Source organism: Erpetoichthys calabaricus, chromosome 13 (genome assembly GCF_900747795.2).
Source record: "Erpetoichthys calabaricus chromosome 13, fErpCal1.3, whole genome shotgun sequence".
Taxonomy (NCBI): Eukaryota; Metazoa; Chordata; class Cladistia; order Polypteriformes; family Polypteridae; genus Erpetoichthys; species Erpetoichthys calabaricus.
In genome coordinates, this window is record NC_041406.2 from 91,380,994 (window position 1) to 91,407,782 (window position 26,789).

Genomic DNA, 26,789 nt, shown 5'->3' on the forward strand with positions numbered 1-26,789 from the left:
AACTAAGATCCTGGATGGCTAATAATTTTCTTGATCTGAATCAAAATAAAACGGAGGTGCTTATAGTGGGTCCATCAGCTAAAGCCGAAATTGGTCTTGGACTTCTTGGCTCTTTCTCTGTCTTTTTCAAACCTCAAATCCACAATCTTGGTGTTATCTTTGACAGTAACCTCTCTTTTGAGAAACAGATTAATTCTCTATTCAAGAGTTGCTTTTTCCAGCTTCGTCTTTTAGGTAAGATCAATCCTTTTTTATCTTCTAGGGATCTTGAGAAAGCTACTCATGATTTTATTGTTTCTCGCCTTGATTTACTGCAAATTCTCTGTATTCTGGGATTAGCAAATCCCTGATACGCAGGTTACATTTGGTCCAGAATGCTGCCGCTCGCTTCCTGGTTGGGGCAAGAAAGTCTGATTCTGTTTCTCCAATATTAGCTTCTTTACACTGGCTCACTATCAGTTTTCAAATTAATTTTAAAATCGTGTTGCTAGTTTTTAAATCTTTACATGGGCTTGGCTCCTGCCTATTTATCTGAATTGTGTGCCTTACACCAGCCATCTGGAGTTCTTAGATCTTCTGGTCAGTTGTCTCTTGTTGTCCCTCGTACCAAGTGTACAACTAAGGGGGACAGACAGGGCTTGTGCTGCTGCTGCTCCTCACCTGTGGAACTCTTTACCTCATCACAGAAAGGAGTCGACTACAACTGAACTGTTCAAAACAAGATTAAAGACTCATTTCTATTCACTTGATTTCAGTGACCTTCAGTAATACTAATGGTTTCCTCATTGTAATTATGTAACATTACTTCTATTTATTTATTTATTATATTTATGTTCATTTATTTTATTTCTATATTATGTTATTTATTTTAATTGTATATTTTTTCTTATTTTATTGTAAAGCACTTTGGCCACAGCATTCCTATGTTGTTTTAAATGTGCTATATAAATAAATTGACATTGACATTGACATACCATAGACGAGCAAAACCCTTTCACAAGCTCAAAACCCATTAATAGGAGAGTATGGCTAACCAAAGAAATGAGGCACAGATTTCCTCACTTGTAGTTATCTGAGCTTGTGTAAGTTCTCACCAACAGGACTCCAGAGTATATGAAGAATACGCTCTACAACTCCATGGAAAAATTTGAATAAAATGACAAAGCAAAGCCATCACTCTGTTGTCCCTTGGGATCAAACCAGTTAACCTTAAAACTGTGAATGAAACTATAAAGGCAGGGACTGATCACACAGCAGGTAGATAGTAATCACGACCTGCAAGGGTCGCGTACCTGCGCGTATACTTGAGAGGAATTCAGACCATCACACTATAATAGCAACACTTTCAATAAGGGTAAACAAAAACAGGGTCACAGGAAGCTGAAGTGGTGTATTATGGGCTGGACCTGACTGTTAGTTTTTTTTTTTTGGTGTTGGATGCTAGTTTAACAGCGCAGAATGTTGCAATCCAGCCAGCCCAAAGATGGCAGAAAAGCTTCCAGATATGTAGTTCAATTTCAAAATAAAAAGACAGGACTTTTCCAACTAACCTCTAAGTCAATATAGCTTCCTAACCCTAACCTAACGTAATGAGAGCTTACTTGGACTTTGGAGACCAGAAGACAATCTGTGCAATATCGGGGGAGAACCAGCCAATTGATGGATTAGTTTAATACAAGTAAGCCCACGATTCGCTAGCGAATCGGAAATCCAAGAATGGCAATCAGTTTCTGTTCCGTCCGATATTTGGATGGATGACATATCATGGAGGGTGGGTGCGTCTAGGGAAATGTCATTTAATTAAATAAGCATATCTGTACTAAAGCGGTTTCGTTTTGTGGAGACGTGATTCCGTTGCCTTTGCTGACACCGACTGCTGGCAGAGTGGAGCACAGCAAGTTTAGTTTACACGTTGTGGTGTTTGTGTGCCAGCCACTGAATCTGGGAAGCCGATGGGTTAGAGTCTGTGACCGTTATGTGATCTATATTACTGGCACAGTGGATTAGAGCAAGTGTAGCTCACAAGTTGTGTTGTTTGGGCGCCACCTACTGACTCTGGGAAGCCGCCGCATTTTGGGAAGTCGCTGCGTTTGACTCTGGGGCGGGCGCCGCCGCGTTTTGGGAAGCCGCCGTATTTGACTCTGGACTCTGGGGCGGGCGCCAAACTGAATGACTGTTATGTGATCTACAGTTCAATTTTTCACTCTTTGTCATATTGCTGCCATTTGCTAAAATCATTTAAATTAATTTTTTTCCTCATTAATGTACACACAGCACCCCATATTGACAGATAAAAAAAAGAATTTTTGAAATTGTTGCAGATTTATTAAAAAAGAAAAACTGAAATATCACATGGTCCTAAGTATTCAGACCCTTTGCTCAGTATTTAGTAGGAGCACCCTTTTGAGCTAAGACATCCATGAGTCTTCTTGGGAAAGATGCAACAAGTTTTTCACACCTGGATTTGGGGATCCTCTGCCATTCCTCCTTGCAGATCCTATCCAGTTCTGTCAGGTTGGATGGTAAACGTTGGTGGACAGCCATTTTTAGGTCTCTCCAGAGATGCTCAATTGGGTTTAAGTCAGGGCTCTGACTGGGCCATTCAAGAACAATCACAGAGTTGTTGTGAAGCCACTCCTTCGTTATTTTAGCTGTGTGCTTAGGATCATTGTCTTGTTGGAAGGTAAACCTTCGGCCCAGTCTGAGGTCCTTAGCACTCTGGAGAAGGTTTTTGTCCAGGATATCCCTGTACTTGGCCGCATTCATCTTTCCCTCGATTGCAACCAGTCGTCCTGTCCCTGCAGCTGAAAAACACCCCCACAGCATGATGCTGCCACCGCCATGCTTCACTGTGGGGACTGTATTGGACAAGTGATGAGCAGTGCCTGGTTGTCTCCACACATACCGCTTAGAATTAAGGACAAAAAGTTCTATCTTGGTCTCATCAGACCAGAGAATCTTATTTCTCACCATCTCAGAGTCCTTCAGGTGTCTTTTAGCAAACTCCATGCGGGCTGTCATGTGTCTTGCACTGAGGAGAGGCTTCCAGTGATGGTTGACTTTCTACAACTTTCTCCCATCTCCTGACTGCATCTCTGGAGCTCAGCCAAAGTGATCTTTGGGTTCTTCTTTACCTCTCTCACCAAGGCTCTTCTCCCCCGGTACCTCAGCTTGGCCGGACGGCCAGCTCTAGGAAGGGTTCTGGTCGTCCCAAACGTCTTCCATTTAAGGATTATGGAGGCCACTGTGCTCTTGGGAACCTTAAGTGCAGCAGAAATTTTTTTGTAACCTTGGCCAGATCTGTGCCTTGCCACAATTCTGTCTCTGAGCTCTTCAGGCAGTTCCTTTGACCTCATGATTCTCATTTGCTCTGACATGCATTAAAGATGGCAGAAAGTTTCCAAATACATAGTTTAATTTCAAAATAAAAAGACAGGACTTTTCTGACTAATCTACAAGGGGGAATCAAGCTAAAGTTAGACAACGGGATTTATCAGAAAATGGAACGAACCTTCACAAAACGGAGAATGTCATTTCTCAACGTTGTCTCCACTCTTCTTGATGCACTTGCGCCACCATCCTTGGAAGTCCCTGAACGCCAGTAGAATAAAAGGTTTTGTCTCATCCTCGCCACCACTCGTGCACTGCTTTCTTCACGTCATCAGCTGTCTTGAATCGATGACCACCCAGATGTTCTTTTTAGTGGTCCAAAAAGGTGGAAATCACCCGGTGCCAAATCTGGGAAATAAGGAGGATGTGGCAATACCTCAAAGTTCAGTTTCTTCAGACAAGCCTTGGTGTTGGGCTGGCATTGTCTTGCAGCAAAAGGACTCCTTGAGACAGCAGTCCCTGCCACTTGGATCAAATCACAGGCGTCACACTGGTCTCCAGTAAGTCACAGTAACTTCCGCTAGTGACTGGAGTACCCCTCGGCATGTCATGTTCGACAATAACTCAGGTGCACAAGTGTTGGCGAGGACAAGACAAAACTTTTTATTCTGTTGGCATCCAGGCAGGTGGTGCAATTGCATTGAGAAGATTGGAGACGACGTTCAGAAATGACAGCATCAGTTTTGTTAACGTTCATTCCATTTTCTAATAAATCCCATTTTCTAACTTTAGCTTGACTCCCCCTTGTATAAGTCAAAATAGCTTCCTCACTGGGCTGTAACGGGATGATGAGGAGTGGACTCTCTGTCTCAAAAAATAAAACCTATTGATGGCAATGTGACATTGCAAATATTGGCTATCATTTAATAGGCCTGGCACGTAGTGCCAAATGGGAGACTTTAATAGGAGAGTTTGACTAGGAGAAGCAACCAAGAAGTGACATTCAGTAATGTGGCAGACTGCGAGAGCGTGCTAAATGATTTACTCAGAAGAGCCTGCCATCTCAATTCATAACTGCTGGCTGACTGGAAATGATTTGCTTCATGCAAATTATTCAAAATGATATTGAGTAGACAATGTAAGAGTACGGGCATAAATGACTCAGTCTGAATATTTTGGCGAGCTACTCTGCGCATGTAAGCCAGAGGTAGGACTGGGCTTTAATTTTAAAAAAGAGGCTAACATAATGAGAGCTTACTTGGACTTTGGAGACCAGAAGACAATCTGTACAATAATCAGGGGGAACCAGAATGGTTTTGTTTGAAAATGAGATGGCAAGTGGCTTAAAAAGGCACCATAAATCAGGCTGGTGCTTCTGAGGGATACCCTAGACATGCAAAACAGGTTCGGGCCCTTTTATAAGCTTAAAACTCATTAATAGGACAGTATGGCTGGCCAAAGAAATGAGGCACAGATTTCCTCACTTGTAGTTATCTGAGCTTGTGTGTGCTCTCACCGGCATGACTCTTGAGTATATGAAGGATACGCTCCACAACTCCATGGAAAGATTTGAATAAAATGACAAAGCAGAGCCATCATTCTGCTTTCCCTTGGGATCAAACCAGTTAACCTTAAAACTGTGAATGAAACTATAAAGGCAGGGACTGATCACACAGCAGGTAGATAGTAATCACGAACTACAAGGGGCCGCGTTACGTATACTTGAGAGGAATTCAGATCATCACACTATAATAGCAACATTTTCAATAAGGGTAAACAAAAGCAGGGTCACAGGAAGCTGGAGTGGTGTATTATGGGCTGGAACTGAGTGCTAGTTTTTTTTTTTGGTGTTGGATGCTAGTTTAACAGCGCAGAATGGTGGAATCCAGCCAGCCCAAAGATGGCAGAAAGCTTCCAGATTATTCAATTTCAAAATAAAAAGACAGGCCTTTTCTGACTAATCAGTAAGCCAAAATAGCTTCCTTACTGAGCTGTAATGGGATGATGAGATAACATTAACCCTAACCCTAAGGTAATGAGAGCTTACTTGGACTTTGGAAACCAGAAGACAATCTGTGCAATAATAATCAGAGGGAACCAGCCAATTGATGGATTAGATTAAAATGAGATGGCAAGTGGCTTGAAAAGGCACCATAATCAGGCTGGTACATCTGAAGGATACCACAGACAAGCAATACAGGTTTGGGCCCTTTCACAGGCTCAAAACCCATGAACAGGAGAGTATTGCTGGCCAACGGTACTTGTAGTTATCTGAGCTTGGGTGTGCTCTCACCAACATGACTCTTGAGTATATGAAGGATACGCTCTCCAACTCCATGGAAAAATTTGAATAAAATGACAAAGCAAAGCCATCATTCTGCTTTCCCTTAACCTTAAAATTGTGAATGAAATTGTAAAGACAGGGACTGATCACATTTCATACCCTCATCAAGCAGGTCAATAGCAATTCCATCCATCCATCCATTTTCCAACCCGCTGAATCCGAACACAGGGTCACGGGAGTCTGCTGGAGCCAATCCCAGCCAACACAGGGCACAAAGCAGGAACCAATCCCGGGCGGGGTGCCAACCCACCGCAGGACACACACAAACACACCGACACACCAAGCACACACTAAGGCCAATGTAGAATCGCCAATCCACCTAACCTGCATGTCTTTGGACTGTGGGAGGAAACCGGAGCGCCCGGAGGAAACCTACGCGGACACGGGGAGAACATGCAAACTCCACGCAGGGAGGACCCGGGAATCGAACCCAGGTCCCCAGGTCTCCCAACTGCTAGGCAGCAGCGCTACCCACTGCGCCACCCTCGATAGCAATTATTAGCTGAAAAGTGTCGCATATACTCAAGAGGAATTCAACCATCGCATTATAATAGCAACACTTCAATAAGGGTAAACAAAAGCAGGGCCACAGCAAGCATCAAACACCAGGTGCACCAGCAGGATGAACACTCAAAGATATCAGGGGCTAATTTATCACTGCCAAACCAGCTAACCTGCATGGACTGTGGGAGCAAACCAGAGCACCGAGAGGAAATCCACATAAGAACATGCAGACTCCAAACAGGAAGCCCCCCAATACTTGATCCCCAGTCTACTTGATACAAGGTATCTGCGCTATCACTGAGCCACCTGCCCTGTATATTTATTTTAAAGAGCGAACATCAACTCTGATATTGATGGAGAGGACTGGTGGGTATCAAAGAAACACAATAACTGCTATTAAAAATCAACAGAATGTACAGTCATATGAAAAAGTTTGGGAACCCCCCTCTCAGCCTGCATAATAATTGACTCTCCTTTCAACAATAAAGATACCAGTGGTATGTCTTTCATTTCCTAGGAACATCCGAGTACTGGGTGTTTTCCGAACAAAGATTTTTAGTGAAGCAGTATTTAGTTGTATGAAATTAAATCAAATGTGACAAACTGGCTGTGCACAAATGTGGGTCCCCTTGTAATTTTGCTGATTTGAATGCCTGTCACTGCTCAATGCTGATTACTTGCAACACCTAATTGGTGGATTAGCTCATTAAGCCTTGAACTTCATAGACAGGTGTGTCCAATCAGGAGATATAAAGGTATTTAAGGTGGTCAATCGCAAGTTGTGCTTCCTTCCCTTTGACTCTCCTCTGAAGAGTGACAGCATGGGATCCTCAAAGCCACTCTCCAAATATCTGAAAACAAAGATTGTTGAGTCTCCTGGTTTAGGGGAAGGCTACAAAAAGCTATCTTAGAGGTTTAAACTGTCGGTTTCAACTGTAAGGAATGGAATCAGGAAATGGAAGGCCACAGGCACAGTTGCTGTTAAACCCAGCAGGTCTGGCAGGCCAAGAAAAATACAGGAGCGGCATATGAGCAGGATTGTGAGAATGGTTACAGATAACTCACAGATCACCTCCAAAGACCTGCAAGAACATCTTACTGCAGATGGTGTATCTGTACATCGTTCTACAATTCAGCACAATTTGCAAAAAGAACATCTGTATGGCAGGGTGATGAGAAAGAAGCCCTTTCTGCACTCACGCCACAAACAGAGTCGCTTGTTTTATGTAAATGTTCATTTAGACAAGCCAGATTCATTTTGGAACAAAGTGCTTTGGACTGATGAGACAAAAATGGAGTTATTTGGTCATAACAAAAAGCGCTTTGCATGGCAGAAGAAGAACACCGCATTCCAAGAAAATCACCTGCTACCTACTGTCAAATTTGGTGGAGGTCCCATCATGCTGTGGGGCTGTGTGGCTAGTTCAGGGATTGGGTCTCTTCAGGGTTGGATGAATTCAAAACAATATCAACAAATTCTTTAGGATAATGTTCAAGCATCAGTCACAAAGTTGAAGTTCCGCAGGGGTTGGATATTCCAACAAGACAATGACCCAAAACACAGTTCGAAATCTACAAAGGCATTCATGCAGAGGGAGAAGTACAATGTTCTGGAATGGCCGTCACAGTCCCCTGACTTGAATATCATTGAAAATCTATGGGATGATTTGAAGCAGGCTGTCCATGCTCGGCAGACATCAAATTGAACTGAACTGGAGAGATTTTGTATGAAGAATGGCCAAAAATACCTCCATCCAGAATCCAGACACTCATCAAAGACTATAGGAGGACAACGTCTAGAGGTTCAATGGAGCAAAAGGAGGCTCAACTAAGTATTGATGTCATATCTCTGTTGGGGTTCCCAATTTTATGCACCTGTCTAATTTTGTTATGATGCATATTGCATATTTTCTGTAAGTCCAATAAACTTAATGTCACTGCTGAAATACTACTGTCTCCATAAGGCATGTCATATATTAAAAGGAAGTTGCTACTTTGAAAACTCAGCCAATGATAAACAAAAATCCAAAGAATTTGACTGTATATGGGAAGGGTACTCTATTTTAAAAGGCAGTAACAGTACATACCTGGATACAAACATCTGTTGAGGGGATAAGCAAAGGATGCTGGAGATCAAGGAGAGTAAACGTATGAGATGTGAGATGTCGCGGGTGTGGACAAACAGGCGTCCACCAAGGAAAATTGCTCCATTTAGCAATATTAAGTTTGCTGTGTTGTTGTACAGTGTACTGCAATTTCTATGCGTTTTTCTGCACCAATAGAACTTGCAATACTGCCATTTATTGAACTGTAAGGTATAGTGACCATAAAACGAAAAAATGAAAACCACAAGAACAGCTGGGGAAAAGTCTAGAATATGGGCACACCGCAGATACCATTGACGACTTTGGGCAACTCAGAGCAATTTGAGCTAATACCAAAGGTGCAAGTCGGCATACATCAGTTATAGAAAACCAGCATATTGGCAGTAAAACTAATCAGAACATCTTAACCTTCTAGCTGCCATCCCAGGGCTGAAGTAAAAGCCTTTAGGCCAGCAGATGTTAATTGTATAACAGGGAACAGTCAAAAGGCTTGATGGCGCATGAAAGAACAAGAAAGGGGGAACTGGAATGGGGCACTAATGCTTTTTTCTCTTTTCATCTACAGAAAAACACCAGAATGAAACACTCCTACCCGACACAACGATCCAGTATCCACTTCCATCCCGACAGTACAGAAGACTTCTCTTCCGGCTCCACGGAATTACCTCACTTCCGTCTCCTTCCAATGACCTCAGTTCCGTCCCTCTGCTACTGACATCATCTCCGGCCGCTTCTTCCTACGACATCCACTACTGAATTCACTTCCTCTCAGTTAATTGTACTTCTTATTGTCTCCATAAAAACCCGAGAATTTCTGTTGACTTTGTCAAATGTTTCGACTGCACCGGAACCTACAGCCAGTATACGGGGAGGCTCCCCAACACTTAATCTGTGTCTCTGTGTTTTTGTTTTATCAGTGCTCCTATACTACTTTAGAATTAGGTGTATAAAACGGTATTCTAAGTTTAAGCTTCATTCATTTACACTAGGAGGTTAAATCTGAGCTACACGGAGAACTTTCTTCTAACATGCATTTTAAGAAATAATTTGAAGAAATAAATGTATTCATGAAAAAAGGGACTGAGCAGATGTTATTATCACTTATAATAAATATCACTAGGACGGCTACAAAAAAAGATTGGATAATCAGAATTAGCTCTGCTAAACTATAGAAGCTACAAGACAGCAGCAGGCCCACTCTGGCATTGTGTCGTGTTTGTGCAGCACCATCTGTGCACTACATATGTTGACTGTCAACAGCTGGGGTCCCCAGTGGGCCTCTGTAGCACACCGGTTTAAAGCCTCCTCCTAAAATTCCACGTACTTTTGACTATGAGTAACAACTCCTTGGAAGAATGTGACCTCAAATACTGTTTAATCTAAAAAATAAAAAACACTGTTAAGAAAACAGGCGTAGCCCACCATAGTGAATGCTCTTGCCTTACATCTCAAGGGGAACAAAACTCCATGCCTGAGTTATCTTCCCCTTGTCTCGGTTTATGTGGAGTCTAAACATTTCTCTGAATATTATGGTTTCCCTCTACATCTTAAACATAAGTATTATAGGATGGTATGTTCTTTTATCTGTAGGTTGCAAACACAGACTCAGGCTCCCTGTTTCCCAATAGTGGAAAAAACAAATTAAGAAAACAGATGGAAGGAGTACAAGGATATTTTTTAGTAAGACCTTCATTTAAATGTTAACACTCAACATGGGTACAAATGTGAACGTTAATAGCAGTGATTCTTAACCTTTTTTGAGTCACGGACTCCTTTAAGAATCTGATGAAAGCTATGGACCCATTTCGCCAGAAATATTCACATAAACACAACTTTGCTTGCAATGAATGTAATGCAATTTATCGGGATTTGATTGTCTTGTACATACTGTATATGACATACACAAAGTAGATAGATAGATAGATAGATAGATAGATAGATAGATAGATAGATAGATAGATAGATAGATAGATAGATAGATAGATAGATACTTTATTAATCCCAATGGGAAATTCACATTCTCCAGCAGCAGCATACTGATACAATAAATAATATTAAATTAAAGATTGCTAATAATGCAGGTGAAAAAACAGACAATAACTATGTATAATGTTAAATGTTAACGTTTACCCCCCCGGGTGGAATTGAAGAGTCGCATAGTTTGGGGGAGGAACGATCTCTTCAATCTGTCAGTGGAGCAGGACAGTGACAGCAGTCTGTCGCTGAAGCTGCTCCTCTGTCTGGAGATGATCCTGTTCAGTGGATGCAGTGAATTCTCCATAATTGACAGGAGTCTGCTCAGCGCCCGTCGCTCTGCCACAGATGTTAAACTGTCCAGCTCCATGCCAACAATAGAGCCTGCCTTCCTCACCAGTTTGTCCAGGCGCGAGGTGTCTTTCCTCTTAATGCTGCCTCCCCAGCACACCACCGTGTAGAAGAGGGCGCTCGCCACAACCATCTGATAGAACATCTGCAGCATCTTATTGCAGATGTTGAAGGACGCCAGCCTTCTAAGGAAGTATAACCGGCTCTGTCCTTTCTTACATAGAGCATCAGTATTGGCAGTCCAGTCCAATTTATCATCCAGCTGCACTCCCAGGTATTTATAGGTCTGCACCCTCTGCACACAGTCACCTCTGACGATCACGGGGTCTATGAGTGGTCTGGGCCTCCTAAAATCCACCACCAGCTCCTTGGTTTTGCTGGTGTTCAGTTGTAGGTGGTTTGAGTCGCACCATTTAACAAAGTCATTGATTAGGTCCCTATACTCCTCCAGCCCATTCCTGATGCTTATGTATGTATATAAAGTATGATGAAACTTTAAAGTAGACAATCTAAAAAAAACACTCCTTATTATGCAAAAAGTAATGGCCACTCATTATAATTATGAAATACAATCCTAGGCGGCACGGTGGTGCAGTGGGTAGAGTTGCTGCCTCGCAGTTAGGAGACCTGGGTTCGCTTCCCGGGTCCTCCCTGCGTGGAGTTTGCATGTTCTCTCCGTGTCTGCATGGGTTTCCTCCCACAGTCCAAAGACATGCAGGTTAGATGCATTGGTGATTCTAAATTGTCCCTAGTGTGTGCTTGGTGTGTGTGTGTGTGTGTGCGACCTGCCCGGGGTTTATTTCCTGCCTTGTACCCTGTGTTGGCTGGGATTGGCTCCAGCAGACCCCCGTGACCCCCTGTAGTTAGGATATAGCAGGTTGGATAATGGATGGATGGAATACAATCCTCTTGTGCAAATTAAAACAGATCTACTACTACTACTACTACTACATTTTCTACCACCATTACTACTACTACTACAAGTCAACAGTACCGGGCTGTATAGTGAATATTATTGTTAATTTTTATCTGAACCTCACAGACCCCCTGAAACCCATCCATGAGCTCCGCAGACCTCAGGCTAAGAACCCCTGGTTTATGGAGTCACTATGGGCACATGTACAGAGCACAATGAAATCGTTACCCACTAGTGCCAATCAACATGCAACACGTCACCACGCTCAGGCACCGTGATCACCTTATCTCGATGCTTTTTGTGAACTGGTTTATCTAAAAACTTCTGTCTCCCTTACCTGACATATCTCAGAGAGAGAGTCGCAGTCCACCACACAACTCTGGACAAAAAGCCCAGTCCAATGAAGCACTTCTTCATTTATTCTCATAAAATGCAAAACGAATGACTGCAAAGTCATAAAACAAGCACTGTTCATATCAACACTTTATTGTTATTTCCATTGTAATTTTCTGTATTGTAATTGTAATATTGTAAATTACATGTAAATTATAGGGAATTACAATATTGTAATATACTGTGAAAATATGGTATTGTAATTGTAATTCCATTGTAATATTCCATATTGTAATTTTCCTTTTATGCCAATCAATCGAAACTCAGTTACCCATAATGAAAACGCTTTCAGGAGAACTTGCAGATTTATTAAAAATCAAAAACTGAAATTCATATTAATATTCAGACCCTTTCTTGTGGCACTCCAAATTGTGCTCAGGTGCATCCTGTTGGCTTTAATTCTTGTTGAGATGTGTCAAGAGCTTGACTGGAGTTCACCTGTGGTAAACGGAATTGACTGGATTGGATCATTTAGAAAGGCACACACCTGTGTATGTAAGTGCTGTGAAGGGCGGCCTCGCCCATTACCCAGCCGGGATACCACTTGGATGGAAGGACCAGGGGATAGAGCATCTGTGAGGCACTACCTTCACCAGGACACTAGAGGGCAGCCCTCCTGGGTGGCTGTGGCACCACTGATTCCCGCAGAGCACGCTGGGACTTGAAATTTGTTACGACCCTGTTGGGTTCCGTGGGGGCCGTCAGGGGAAGCTACAGAGCCATATAATGGATTTCCACCACACCTGGGAAAGTTTCTAGGTAATACTGATGAACCACCTGGAGCACTCTCAGGTTCTGAATAAAAAGAGTCGCCTCATTCCAGTCTGGGAGTCAGAGTCGGGAGGGGGAAGACAAAGCTTGCTGGGAGAGGAGTGGAGGTGGCAGAGAAAGAGAGAAGAAGACGAAGCAGAAGAAGAGACTGAGCATTGTATGCTTGTCTGTATTGAGGCGGGGAGCAAGGGAAAAGGGCTGCCCCATGAGAAATAATTGTGTATGACTTTGGACTTGTGCCTGTCTGTGTCCGGGTTTGGGGAACTGTACGCTCTGATATTCCACAGCACACAATTCACATGGCATGTCAGGACGAAAACCAAGTCATAACATCCAAGGAACTCCCTGTAGACCATTGGGATAAAATTGTGGTGAGGCATAGAGAACAACCTACCCATGTTTATGGCTTCTCCATTCCTGACAATGGCTGGCCACAATGACCTTCCTTTGCAGTGGCAAACTACTGATGCCTTGCTCTTCAGAGACAGAGGCAGTCTAAAGCTTTTTGATCCTGAGCACCTTGTTCTTCAATGTCACGAAAACAAGAAGAATCTACTGCTAATTCATTTAAGAGGCCCACCATTCAAAGTATAAAAGCCAGTTTAAATAGGACACCATGGTATCAATCTCATGCCCTATAGCCTATTTGCAGCTTAACACTAGAATCCCTGAATTTTAGGATTTTTTTATTGGCCCTATCCTCCTTAAATTTTCCTGACATACGCCAAGAAGTTCGTAGCTCCTTATCACTGCGCTCATAGCCCGCTTTTGTTTTGCAAATGAGTAGATTAGCAGAACGCATCGTGCTACACCCCTAACCCCATTCAGTCAGATGAAGGCATTGCCGTGCTGCAGTCCTCACAGAGCAAGTCTGTGTTCAAGTGTTTATATAGTGTAAAAAGAATAGACTCGACACGCTTAAAAAGGTTTGGGGCAGCCACCCGTATATTATTCCTGGCTGCAAAAGCTTCTTTAAATAGTATAGAGATGTTCTCAATACCGAGTCCAAAACAGAACTGTCGATGGTTTGTCATGATGGTGGTTTTAAGGGATCAGACAGGAAATGACGTAAGGGAACCAACCGGAAGTGATGTTCTTCGAATGTCAGAGTGGGTGCCAGAAGTGATATTCTTCTGGGCATCGGAACTGGAAGTGACGTCATCTGCTCTACATCAGACAGGTTTTCCCGCGGCTGGTCTGTTTTGAAAATGAATTCAAAAGAAATGAATTAGCAGCAAAAACAGATCACTAATTAAGAAAAGGGTTAGAATGAAAACCTGCAACCACAGTGGTCATCCAGGACTGGAGTTGGCGACCACTGGCCTATACTATTCATTAAAAAATTAATCAATTTTATTGCATGTGTCGTGTGATAGTGGGTACCCACGCATGACCCCCAGAGCACAGAGGAGAGGTGCTATAATGCCATAAGAAGCGTCTCACAGACCTCCTCAAATTCAACTGGTGGTGGATTAATCCATCAGGTGGGAGTCTCCTCTACCAGCCAATGAACGTCTGCAGCATCAGGACTGCATATGACGGAGACAGATACAGGGTAGGATTCAAAAGTAATGAGCCTCATTTTGTTCTGACGCGAACGTACCTCGCCGCGCGCCCCACTTGCCAGCGACGGCGACGGTGGGTGTTGGCTTCACAACGCAACGGAGCTCCTACCGCTCCGAGCTTTTGGAGCGGTAGGATCGGCCTTGACGGGAACCCCTGTGCGGTAGTGTGTTACACGGCGGAATGGAAAGTTCGTTAGAGCAACGGTACGCGTTGAAGACGAAGACCATGCTCATTGCCTTCTTCGGAGTGAAGGGGATCATCCACTACGAGTTTGTCCCGCAAGGACAGACCGTGAATGCTGCTTACTACTTGGAAGTCCTGAAAAGGCTGAAAAGAAGCGTCGCGCGCAAGCGAAGGGACATCAAGGACAGCTGCAAGCTCCACCACGATAACGTGCCCAGCCACACTGCCTTCATCGTGAGCGCCTACCTGGCCCGGGTGAACGTTCCGGTGGTCCCCCAGCCTCCCTACAGTCCGGACGTGTTGCCTTCTGACTTCTTCTTGTTTCCGCGCTTAAAATCAGCGCTGAAAGGAAAACGCTTCGACTCGATCGAGGACATCCAAGCAAATGTCAAGGCAGCCCTTGCAGCCATCCCGGAACAGGCCTACGTGGACGCCTTCGAGTCATGGAAAAGCCGCCTACAAAAGTGTATTGATGCAGGAGGTGCCTATTTTGAAGACTATTAATTAGTTGTACCGATTTGCTCAATAAATTTGTCTTTTTGAACAAAGGCTCATTACTTTTGAATCCTACCCTGTATATTGTTCTTTCTAGGTGGAACCAGGTGGCGTTCAAGGCGCATTCATATACGCACATTTACAAGAGGATTGTGATTTATAAAGGTAAACTGTGTAGAAATGTTTACTCTCTGCGTTTCATAAAATTGATTTTTCTGCCATACACATTTTCCTGTTTTTTTGGCGTAAGCGTAACTTAATGTTCAAATTCATGCCAAGTTTTATAAATGAGACCTCTAGGGAGAATTTTCAAAAGTCTCTGTTTTTGAGAGTTGACAAAAAGTGAAAATGGGGACTAATTGCTGTGTTTCTAAACAAAAGTGTATTAGTGTGGACAACGTCTAAATGTAGTCCCCGCAGGAAGAGGCGTAGTGCTTACAGATTTATTTTTGGGGACAGAGGTGGCCGTCCGTCATCCGTAAGTAAATGCAAGTTTCATTTTGTAATTAACTGCGAATTAAATTAATGTGGGGAAAGATGTGAAAACTTCTAACGAAGTAAAAGTTTAAACTCACGACCCTTCAAGCACCCTTTATAGATATATATAGGATTTCTGCACCTATTATGAAGGAACAGTTAAGCAATGCCTCTTACAACTGAAAATCTTTCAAAATTACAGTGGGGCAAAAAAGTATTTAGTCAGCCACCAATTGTGCAAGTTCTCCCACTTAATAAGATGAGAGAGGCCTGTAATTTTCATCAACTATGAGAGACAAAATGAGAAGAAAAATCCAGAAAATCACATTGTCTGATTTTTGAAGAATTTATTTGCAAATTATGGTGGAAAAAAAGTATTTGGTCAATAACAAAAGTTCATCTCAATACTTTGTTTTAAACACTTTGTTGGCAATGACAGAGGTCAAACGTTTTCTGTAAGTCTTCACAAGGTTTTCACACACTGTTGCTGGTATTTTGGCCCATTCCTCCATGCAGATCTCCTCTAGAGCAGTGATGTTTTGGGGCTGTCGCTGGGCAACACGGACTTTCAACTCCCTCCAAAGATTTTCTATGGGGTTGAGATCTGGAGACTGGCTAGGCCACTCCAGGACCTTGAAATGCTTCTTATGAAGCCACTCCTTCGTTACCTGGGCGGTGTGTTTGGGGTCATTGTCATGCTGAAAGACCCAGCCACGTTTCATCTTCAATGCCCTTGCTGATGGAAGGAGGTTTTCACTCAAAATCTGACGATACATGGCCCCATTCATTCTTTCCTTTACACGGATCAGTCATCCTGGTCCCTTTGCAGAAAAACAGCCCCAAAGCATGATGTTTCCACCCCCATGCTTTACAGTAGATATGGTGTTCTTTGGATGCAACTCAGCATTCTTTCTCCTCCAAACACGACGTTCTATTTTGGTTTCATCTGACCATATGACATTCTCCCAATCCTCTTCTGGATCATCCAAATGCTCTCTAGCAAACTTCAGACGGGCCTGCACATGTACTGGCTTAAGCAGGGGGACACGTCTGGCACTGCAGGTTTTGAGTCCCTGGCGGCATAGTGTGTTACTGATGGTAGCCTTTGTTACTTTGGTCCCAGCTCTCTGCAGGCCATTCACTAGGTCCCCCCGTGTGGTTCTGGGATTTTTGCTCACCGTTCTTGTGATCATTTTGACCCCACGGGGTGAGATCTTGCGTCGAGCCCCAGATCGAGGGAGATTACCAGTGGTCTTGTATGTCTTCCGTTTTCTAATAATTGCTCCCACAGTTGATTTCTTCACACCAAGCTGCTTACCTATTGCAGATTCAGTCTTCCCAGTCTGGTGCAGGTCTACAATTTTGTTTCTGGTGTCCTTTGACAGCTCTTTGGTCTTGGCCATAGTGACTGTTTGAGGTTGTGGACAGGTGTCTTTTATATTGATGAGTTCAAACAGGTGCCATTAATACAGGTAACGAGTGGAGGACAGAGGAGCCTCTTACAGAAGAAGTTACAGGTCTGTGAGAGCCAGAAATCTTGCTTGTTTGTAGGTGACCAAATACTTATTTTCCACCATAATTTGCAAATAAATTCTTTAAAAATCAGACAATGTGATTTTCTGGATTTTTTTTTCTCATTTTGTCTCTCATAGTTGAGGTATACCTATGATGAAAGTTACAGGCCTCTCTCATCTTTTTAAGTGGGAGAACTTGCACAATTGGTGGCTGACTAAATACTTTTTTTGCCCTCTGTAGATCATCTTTAAAATCAGTGAATCAAAATGTAACACAAAAGAAGATAAAACAGATGCCATTCCATGTTAAATACATTGTTAATGTAAACCACTTAGACTAAGAGTATAAAGGTGAATTATTCAAAGACGATGGCTAGAGCTTAGCCCTTCTGTTGGTAAATTACTGTGGTTAATGCATTCTGACAAGTTATGTAATGTAAATACCTAGCAAAGCTGACATTCAATTTACTACATTTGTAACATTTGCTTGGTATGAAATCTCCAGAACAATATTACTTCACCTTGAGCTATTTTCAAAAATGAGCAAGTAAATGAACCATTTTGATTTTTATCAAAGCCATAGGTACAGCAAGTAAAATAGTATGTGACTCCTATAGGCCAGGACTGACCACTTTTTTGCAACAAATACAAAAAAAAGGTATAAATGTTACCTAAAATGATCACATACAAAATTGAATTGAGTCTATTCAAAACTCAAAAGGTGGTAAGCTGATTTGAATAAATCAACAAACAACTTCACTGAACATCAGAAATTCAATTCTTACATTCAACTGAGTAAATGCTCACGGTGAATACCCCATGATTTCTAAAGAAGACACACTTTATTGGCTCACACATTTTCTGGGTCTTTCTGATGACTCCAAACAATTTCCAATCAATGTAAAGAACTTCTGCATATGGATATCAGCATAGGGTTCCGTTATATAAACATTGCAAAATATAAATTTAGGTAAAGAAAAATTAAATGGAAATTACTTCAAAAAACTAAAATGTCTGGAGAAACTACATAAAAATTACATATTATTGTAACAGGTGTAATTTATGTTAAGTTTACAAGGGATGATGCTACCATTGCACCACCCACATAGCCTGTTGACTGCTAACACATCTGAACCACTACTGTTCTTAGCAGAGCGGATGTGTATAATGTATTTTGTTTGATGTATGCAATTTACATTGCTTGTACTGATATGAGAGCATCATTGTTCTATACTCTAATGAAGACGAAAAAAATTATACAGTATATAGATGTATACTATATGATGTATGGTTTTGATGCAAAATGAGCTTCTTCTTTCGGCTGTTCCTGTTAGGAGTTGCCACAGCAGATCATCTTGAAAAATGAGCATTGAATGAAAACGTTGCACTATGAGACAGACAGACAGACAGACAGACAGAATAAGGAGCTATATAAGCGCCCAATCCGGCACAGATTCACACTGAGGCACGTGTAAATGGAACAGAAATCTTTTATTTTTCTTCACCTGTGGGGCACGTCTTCCCCGTGAACCCCACAGGTATAACACAGTCCCAAAGCACCTTACTATTGACACAGCAATCCTTCCGCTGGCACCACCACTCCTCTCAGGCAACCTCGTCATCTTCCTCTCGATTCTGGCTCCTGAGTGGTGGATGCTGGCCCTTTTATAGCCCACCCGAAAGTGCTCCAGGTGCTTAATCACCTGTGGCTAATTGCACCTCCGGGCAGGGCTGTAGAGATGTCCAGGTGGGCTCCGGAATCCATGCAGCACCCCCTGTCGGCCATCCCGGAACCCCACAGGGTTGTGGAGAACTCCATCTCCCAGGAAACCCTGCGGGAAACTGAGGCACCATCGTCAGCCAGGGAGGCTGCCACCAAGCATCCCGGGGAGGTAGTGAGGAACCCATGGCTGCTCCCCTGGACCATATACAGCAGGGGCATCCCGACCGGACATGGGACGCGGCCGTCCTAGATAGATAGATAGATAGATAGATAGATAGATAGATAGATAGATAGATAGATAGATAGATAGATAGATAGATAGATAGATAGATAGATAGATAGATAGATAGATAGATAGATAGATAGATAGATAGATAGATAGATAGATAGATAGATAGATAGATAGATACCAGCTGTGGACTTCTGCAGACTGGAAGAAAGTCTTATGGACTGAGGAATCCAAATTTGAAATCTTCTGTTCTTCATGCAGTATGCTTGTACACCGTTGAGTTGGTGGCAGGATGGTTCCTCAGTGAGTGACACCAACTGTCAAACGTGGAGGAGTGAGCGTGATGGTCTGGGGGTTTTTTGGCTGGCGGCAGAGTTGGTGACTTGCACAGAGTGACTGGCATTCTGAATCAGAAGAGTTTGGCTCTTATATCAGCAAAAGGTTACTTCAAAGAATCTAAAATTTAAATATAATTCTGTACACATGAGTTATTTTTTTGTCTGTCATTGTTTATTTGTTCTATGCCTTGATTACATGAAACATTAAGACATTAAACTGCATGTATTTCAATAAAATCTGAAAAACCGGTAGCGTAGGCCTTTTAGACAACAGGTGCGTAGGTAACAGAGCACACTGGGATGGTGCAGTGCCTAACTTACTTTGAAAGGTCACCTGAAATGTTCTTTGTTGAATTGCTGAGTTAACTGCGCCTAGGCTAAAGAAACAACATGAGAATAAATGAGCTGGCAAACCTGATTTATGCAGGATATTACACAAGTGAAGGAGAAACCATTGATCCCATATTACTTGACCTTGTTCATTTATGAAGAGGGAGTCACTAAATGTCACATTTAAGGATGTAAAATGGCTAAAAATACATACAGTGTGGAAAGATGAAGATTATAGAGTAAAGAAAAAAATTGAAGGGATTTTCAGAAAATGTGTCTTGCTTATTTTCTATGTGACAGTTTCATATGCTAAAAGGCAAATAAAATGTTAGGTTAAAGCACAAAAACTGTTGAATTTAAATCGAGGGGCATTATGCTAAAGCTACGTAATGCCCTAATGACAGCGGATCTGGAGTACTGTGTAGAGTTCTGGTTACCAAGCCGCATAAAATATATAGCAAAACTTGAGGTTGTGCAGAAGAGGGTGACCAGGACTTAAGGACACGTCCGACTCAGGCATTCTGTTTAGTCACAATAAGATCAGAAGGTCTAATCAAGGTCTTCAAAATTCTCAAAGGCAATGTCACACACGTGTGCACGGGAGGCAGCGAACGGACTCAAATGAGGATAATCCCATGCCGGGCCAGGGGAGGGCGGAGTGCATTAACCCTTTCTCTTTTCCTCCTGCAGACCAGTTATGGGAAATTTCACTTGGCCCCGATGACGTCACTTCCAGTTCCAGGCCCTATGACCTCACTTCTGGTTTCGGGGCACGATGATGTCATTTCCAGTTCTGACCCCAGATGATTTTACTTCTGGTTCCAGCCCCGGTGACTTCATTTCCTCTGCCAGACTTTAAAACCGCCATTTTGTCACAAATACATCAGTTCCATATTGAACTCAGTACAAATGTGTTTTATCTTTGCCTTGCCAACAACAACCTGGCTACCCCAAACCTTTCTGAGGGATGTTGTTCCTTCGTTCTGACAGCATCAATAAAGTAGATCCTGTAGAATACTTTCTACCACTCAGCAATTCACATACTTGAGGGCACCCGTGGAAATGAAGGACAAACAAACTGTAATTGCCTTTACTACACTACTAGCACGTGCAGTTCTCCTGCTCAACTGGAAGAATCCCACCTCACCACTCTTAAGTCAGTGGGTAACCGATGTTCTATACTATAAATTGTGAATTTCCCCTTGGGATTAATAAAGTATCTATCTATCTATCTATCTACCTGATAATGGGAAAAAAAATCAAAACTTTTTAAAAATATGGCAGAATATAATCAATAACATTTCAGAATAAGCTTCCATTTCAGGGAAAAGGATGCCCTTCTTTTCTTGCTCCTTTTATAGAGTAGCTTCAGTTGCTGGCTCCTCTGTCGTTCTCTTATGGGGGGGTTGAATTTTACTTTGATTTGTTAAATTTGACTTGACTGTATGGAATGTAGGCGGTACGATGTCGCAGTGGGTAGCACTGTTCTCCCTGTGTCTGCATGGGTTTCTTCCGGGTGCTCCGGTTTCCTCCCACAGTCCAAAGACATGCAGGTTGGGTGCATTGGCGATCCTAAATTGTGCGTGTGCCCTGTGGTGGGCTGGCGCCCTGCCCGAGGTTTGTTTCCTGCCTTGCGCCCTGTGTTGGCTAGGACTGGCTCCAGCAGACCTCCGTGACCCTGTAGTTAGGATATAGCGGGTTGGAAAATGGATGGATGGATGTATGGAATGTTATCTGTTTCTAATTAAAATCAAATAAACAAAAGGAAATGAAGAGGAAATACATTTAGGACTGAAGCTGGAAAGAACTTCTTTACGCAAAGAGTTGTGGGAATCTGGGACAAACTACCAAGCCATGGAGTTAAATTACAAACCCTGCCAACCTTTGAGAAGGATCTGGATGAGCTATGGGGAAAGCTTAGCTATGAGCTAAACAAACGAGCCTGATGGACCGAATGGCCTCCCGTCGCTTGTCAAATTTCTTATGGTCTTATGAGCACAGAATCAATTTGCAGTTCAACTAGGATAACATCATGTCTAGTGTGACTCATGTTAAAAACTAATAAAAGTGTTATAAAGTAAATACTTTTAGTATGCTCTACACACTGAATCTTCTGACAAGAGGTTTCATTTCAACAACAACAAAACAAAAAGCCCAACAAACAGTGGGTCTGCATACCAAGGTTGAAAACCATTGTATTAAATCTCTCTACTATATTAAAAAAATCTTTCGATTTAGTAGACGAGATGTTTCGGAAAAGATTTTTTCTAGTCCCGCGAGATGAGAATATTGCCATGATATTTTTAAAAGTCACCCCCTCCTAGCAACCATTTTCAAACAAGACCATGATACTCTCACCTCTCAGTCTTGTGAATGCTTTCGTCAGACACACTTCCTGCACTCTCAGCTCTTATAAATGTTAACGTTTTCCTCAGTTTAAGTTCCAAATTAAAGAGTCCTCACAGGTGGCGCAGTGCTAGTGCTGCTGCTTTTCAGTAGGGAGACTGTGGAAGATTGTGGGTTCGCTTCCCGGTTCCTCCCTGTGTGGATAGCGCTTTGAGTGCTGAGAAAAGCACTATATAAATGTAATGAATTATTATTATTAATTTATTATAAGATGTATTATGTCCAAATCTTATTGAAGAATTTCATCATGAAGGGTTATCAACAGAAAAAATTTGTACATGGGCAATCCTGGCAACGAGAAACAAGGAAATCAAACAAATTTACACCAAAAATGTCAATCGGTTACACGTCAAATTGGTTAAATGTGTGTCAATAGACTCGGCTGAAACAGTTGGTGGTGATGGTGCGGAAGATGAAAACATCAACTTACAATATCCCATAGAATATCTACAACTGTTAACACTGTCCGGTCTCTCACCACACAAATTACTGTAGAAAGAAGGATGTATCCAAGAAAGGTAATGTAGTACATCTTCCGCGGATAACATTAGACAACAAAGGAGGTCTTGATATACCATTCGTATTAAAACCTTAACAGTTTCCCATTAGTATAGCTTTTGCAACGACAATTAACAAATCTCGGAGCCGAACATTCGAAAAAGTTGTTTTATTTAATAGAGAGAAAGAAATGAAATTCAATCACGGGCAGTTATACGTCGCGTGGATGCAAATGTAACACTTCACATGAAAATGAAAATCTGTTTAAATTGTACATCTACATCCCCATACGCGAGCGGCAGAACCACAAAGAGACTGGCCAGGGTGTTGGCGAGTGAACCGTGCAGTTAATAATTACCTGGTGCCTTTATATTTTAAACAAAATAACCCCCACACACATGCCACATATTTGTAGTTGTTAAGAGACCATTAAAAAGTCAAGCAAAATGACCCCTTTTATTGGCTAACTAAAAAGATTACAATATGCAAGCTTTCGAGGCAACTCAGGCCCCTTCTTCAGGCAAGATGTAATACAGAAACTGCTTGATGTGGAAGCTGTGTAAATTCATTCTTTGGTAGAGTGTTTGTCCAGTTTCTCCCACAGAATAAATTTAGACAGGTTACACATCAAGTATGGCAACACAGATGTTCCTGTAGCGGCCCACTTCAACAGCCATGGAGGCTGTGAGAGGGACTTTAAAATCACAGGGCTTGTGGGCAAATTCAGAACACAGCAAGAGGGAAAAGAACGGGAAGTTAAACTCATGTTAAAATTTAATACATTACAACACAGTCTAAATAGAGACACGAGTTTTATGGCCAGATTTGAGGATTGTTTGCATCTCTCGGAGTGACACAGACAGCCCGTCTACAGACCTACATAGTATTGGAAAACTCATCAGAAACACAGAGGGGCAAAAAAGTAAAAGTATTTAGTCAGCCACCAATTGTGCAAGTTCTCCCACTTAATAAGATGAGAGAGGCCTGTAATTTTCATCATAGGTATACCTCAACTATGAGAGACAAAATGAGAAAAAAAAATCCAGAAAATCACATTGTCTGATTTTTGAAGAATTTATTTGCAAATTATGGTGGAAAAAAAGTATTTGGTCAATAACAAAAGTTCATCTCAATACTTTGTTATATACCCTTTGTTGGCAATGACAGAGGTCAAACATTTTCTGTAAGTCTTCACAAGGTTTTCACACACTGTTGCTGGTATTTTGGCCCATTCCTCCATGCAGATCTCCTCTAGAGTAGTGATGTTTTGGGGCTGTCGCTGGGCAACACGGACTTTCAACTCCCTCCAAAGATTTTCTATGGGGTTGAGATCTGGAGACTGGCTAGGCCACTCCAGGACCTTGAAATGCTTCTTATGAAGCCACTCCTTCGTTACCTGGGCGGTGTGTTTGGGATCATTGTCATGCTGAAAGACCCAGCCACGTTTCATCTTCAATGCCCTTGCTGATGGAAGGAGGTTTTCACTCAAAATCTGACGATACATGGCCCCATTCATTCTTTCCTTTACACGGATCAGTCATCCTGGTCCCTTTGCAGAAAAACAGCCCCAAAGCATGATGTTTCCACCCCCATGCTTTACAGTAGATATGGTGTTCTTTGGATGCAACTCGGCATTCTTTCTCCTCCAAACACGACGAGTAGAGTTTTTACCAAAAAGTTCTATTTTGGTTTCATCTGACCATATGACATTCTCCCAATCTTCTTCTGGATCATCCAAGTGCTCTCTAGCAAACTTCAGACGGGCCTGCACATGTACTGGCTTAAGCAGGGGGACACGTCTGGCACTGCAGGATTTGAGTCCCTGGCGGCGTAGTGTGTTATTGATGGTAGCCTTTGATACTTTGGTCCCAGCTCTCTGCAGGCCATTCACTAGGTTCCCCCGTGTGGTTCTGGGATTTTTGCTCACCGTTCTTGTGATCATTTTGACCCCACGGGGTGAGATCTTGCGTCGAGCCCCAGATCGAGGGAGATTACCAGTGGTCTTGTATGTCTTCCATTTTCTAATAATTGCTCCCACAGTTGATTTCTTCACACCAAGCTGCTTACCTATTGCAGATTCAGTCATCCCAGCCTGGTGCAGGTCTACAATTTTGTTTCTGGTGTCCTTTGACAGCTCTTTGGTCTTGGCCATAGTGACTGTTTGAGGTTGTGGACAGGTGTCTTTTATATTGATAACGAGTTCAAACAGGTGCCATTAATACAGGTAACGAGTGGAGGACAGAGGAGCCTCTTACAGAAGAAGTTACAGGTCTGTGAGAGCCAGAAATCTTGCTTGTTTGTAGGTGACCAAATACTTATTTTCCACCATAATTTGCAAATAAATTCTTTAAAAATCAGACAATGTGATTTTCTGGATTTTTTTTCTCATTTTGTCTCTCATAGTTGAGGTATACCTATGATGAAAGTTACAGGCCTCTCTCATCTTTTTAAGTGGGAGAACTTGCACAATTGGTGGCTGACTAAATACTTTTTTGCCCTACTGTACTTTATTGGACAGTTATCTTATCCAAAGATCTGGACCATACATTGTTCTCCTCTCTTGCTAAATGAATCTTAGCCTGAAGAGGTCTATTAATTTTTTACATTTAAGATGTCTCACCTGAAGATTTACTAATGTTGTTACTTGTCCTGGTGTCTATCTAAACACAGGGATCTCCAGCTTCTGTATTACATCCTGCTTGAAGAAGGGCCCGGAGTTGCCTCGAAAGCTTGCATATTGTAATCTTTTTAGTTAGCCAATAAAAGGGGTCATTTTGCTTGACTTCACGTTGCATCCATAATGGCTAACACGGTACAACACCCTACTACTAAGTGACTTATATGACAAGTTGTATTGTTTTTACCTTCTGGAGGGGTCCCAACACTGCTTCCCAAACCGAGAATGGCAATGGTGTGATTCCTTGGCTCCAGCATGACGGCGGACTCTTGGCCTCTGACCCAGTGAGGTACCTTAACAGGCTCCAAATGGACATTCTCCAGGCCATTCTCCTTCAATGCACTGTACATGTACTTGATGGCCTGATCGAGGTTACCAGAGCCGCTGATTCTGTTCCCAATGGAGTCAACAAATTCTGCCAGCCTGTTATAGGATCTGTTTTGAGCATTCCCGTTAACAGCTAGATTGATGATATCCATGGCAATATTGGAATAGGCAGCAATCTCCTTACTCGTATCCTTCACCGTTTGCTCATGGATGGATTTGACTTCATTTGTGGGCCTGCCAGCAGCTGATGAAATGGCAAAAAGGATGGCTAAAAAGGTGCCAAGGACACTGTTCATGTTGCACTCTTCACGTGTTCACTTCTTGTAACCTGAAGGCAAAAAAATACATAAAACATTATTTTTAATAAGCAGGTTTGACTAATTAGTTAATTAAACACTCATTGACATTGTTCAAAAATGCTAAAGTTTAAACAAATGAGATAAAAATATTATACTTGGTCATTTATTTATTGAGGAAAATGATCGAATATTACATATTTGTGAGTGGCAAAAATATGTGAACCTCTAGGATTAGCAGTTAGTTTGAAGGTGAAATTCGAGTCCGGTGTTTTCAATCAATGGGTTGACAATCAGGTGTGAGTGGGCACCCTGTGTTATTTAAAGAACAGGAGTCTATCAAAGTCTGCTCTTCACAACACACGTTTGTGGAAGTGTATCATGGCACGAACAAAGCAGATTTCTGAGGACCTCAGATAAAGAGTTGTTGATGCTCATCAGGCTGGAATAGGTTACAAATTCATCTGTAAAGAGTTTGGACTCCACCAACCCACAGTCAGACAGATTGTGTACAAATGGAGGAAATTCAAGACCATTGTTACCCTCCCCAGGAGTGGTCGACCAGCAAAGATCACTCCAAGAGCAAGGTGTGTAATAGTCAGCAAGGTCACAAAGGACCCCAGGGTAACTTCTAAGCAACTGAAGACCTCTCTCACATTGGCTAATGTTCATGTTCATGAGTCCACCATCAGGAGAACGCTGAACAACAATGGTGTGCATGGCAGGGTTGCAAGGAGAACGCCACTGCTCTCCAAAAAAAACATTGCTACTCGTCTGCAGTTTGCTAAAGATCATGTGGACAAACCAGAAGGCTATTGGAAGAATGTTTTGTGGAAGGATGAGACCAAAATAGAACTTTCTGGTTTAAATGAAAAAGCGTTATGTTTGGAGAAAGGAAAACACAGCATTCCATCATAAAAACCTTATCCCATCTGTGAAACATGGTGGTGGTAGTATCATGGTTTGGGCCTGTTTTGCTGCAGCTGGGCCAGGACGGCTTGCCTTCATTGATGGAACAATGAATTCTGAATTATATCAGAGA

The 26,789-nt window shown here is 42.3% G+C and overlaps 1 protein-coding gene across 2 annotated transcripts in view; it reads right to left on the minus strand.

The window, feature by feature from the left end:
- The window catches only part of LOC114663484 (carboxypeptidase Q-like), a 579,359-nt gene that overhangs the window by 537,264 nt on the left and 15,306 nt on the right, over positions 1 to 26,789 (minus strand). For both annotated transcript variants that reach the window (XM_028817238.2, XM_028817240.2), the window contains exon 2: positions 25,312 to 25,779. In XM_028817238.2, the coding sequence (XP_028673071.2) occupies positions 25,312 to 25,747 (436 nt within the window). In that variant the 5' untranslated portion in view covers positions 25,748 to 25,779. The remainder of the gene's footprint in view (positions 1 to 25,311; positions 25,780 to 26,789) is intronic.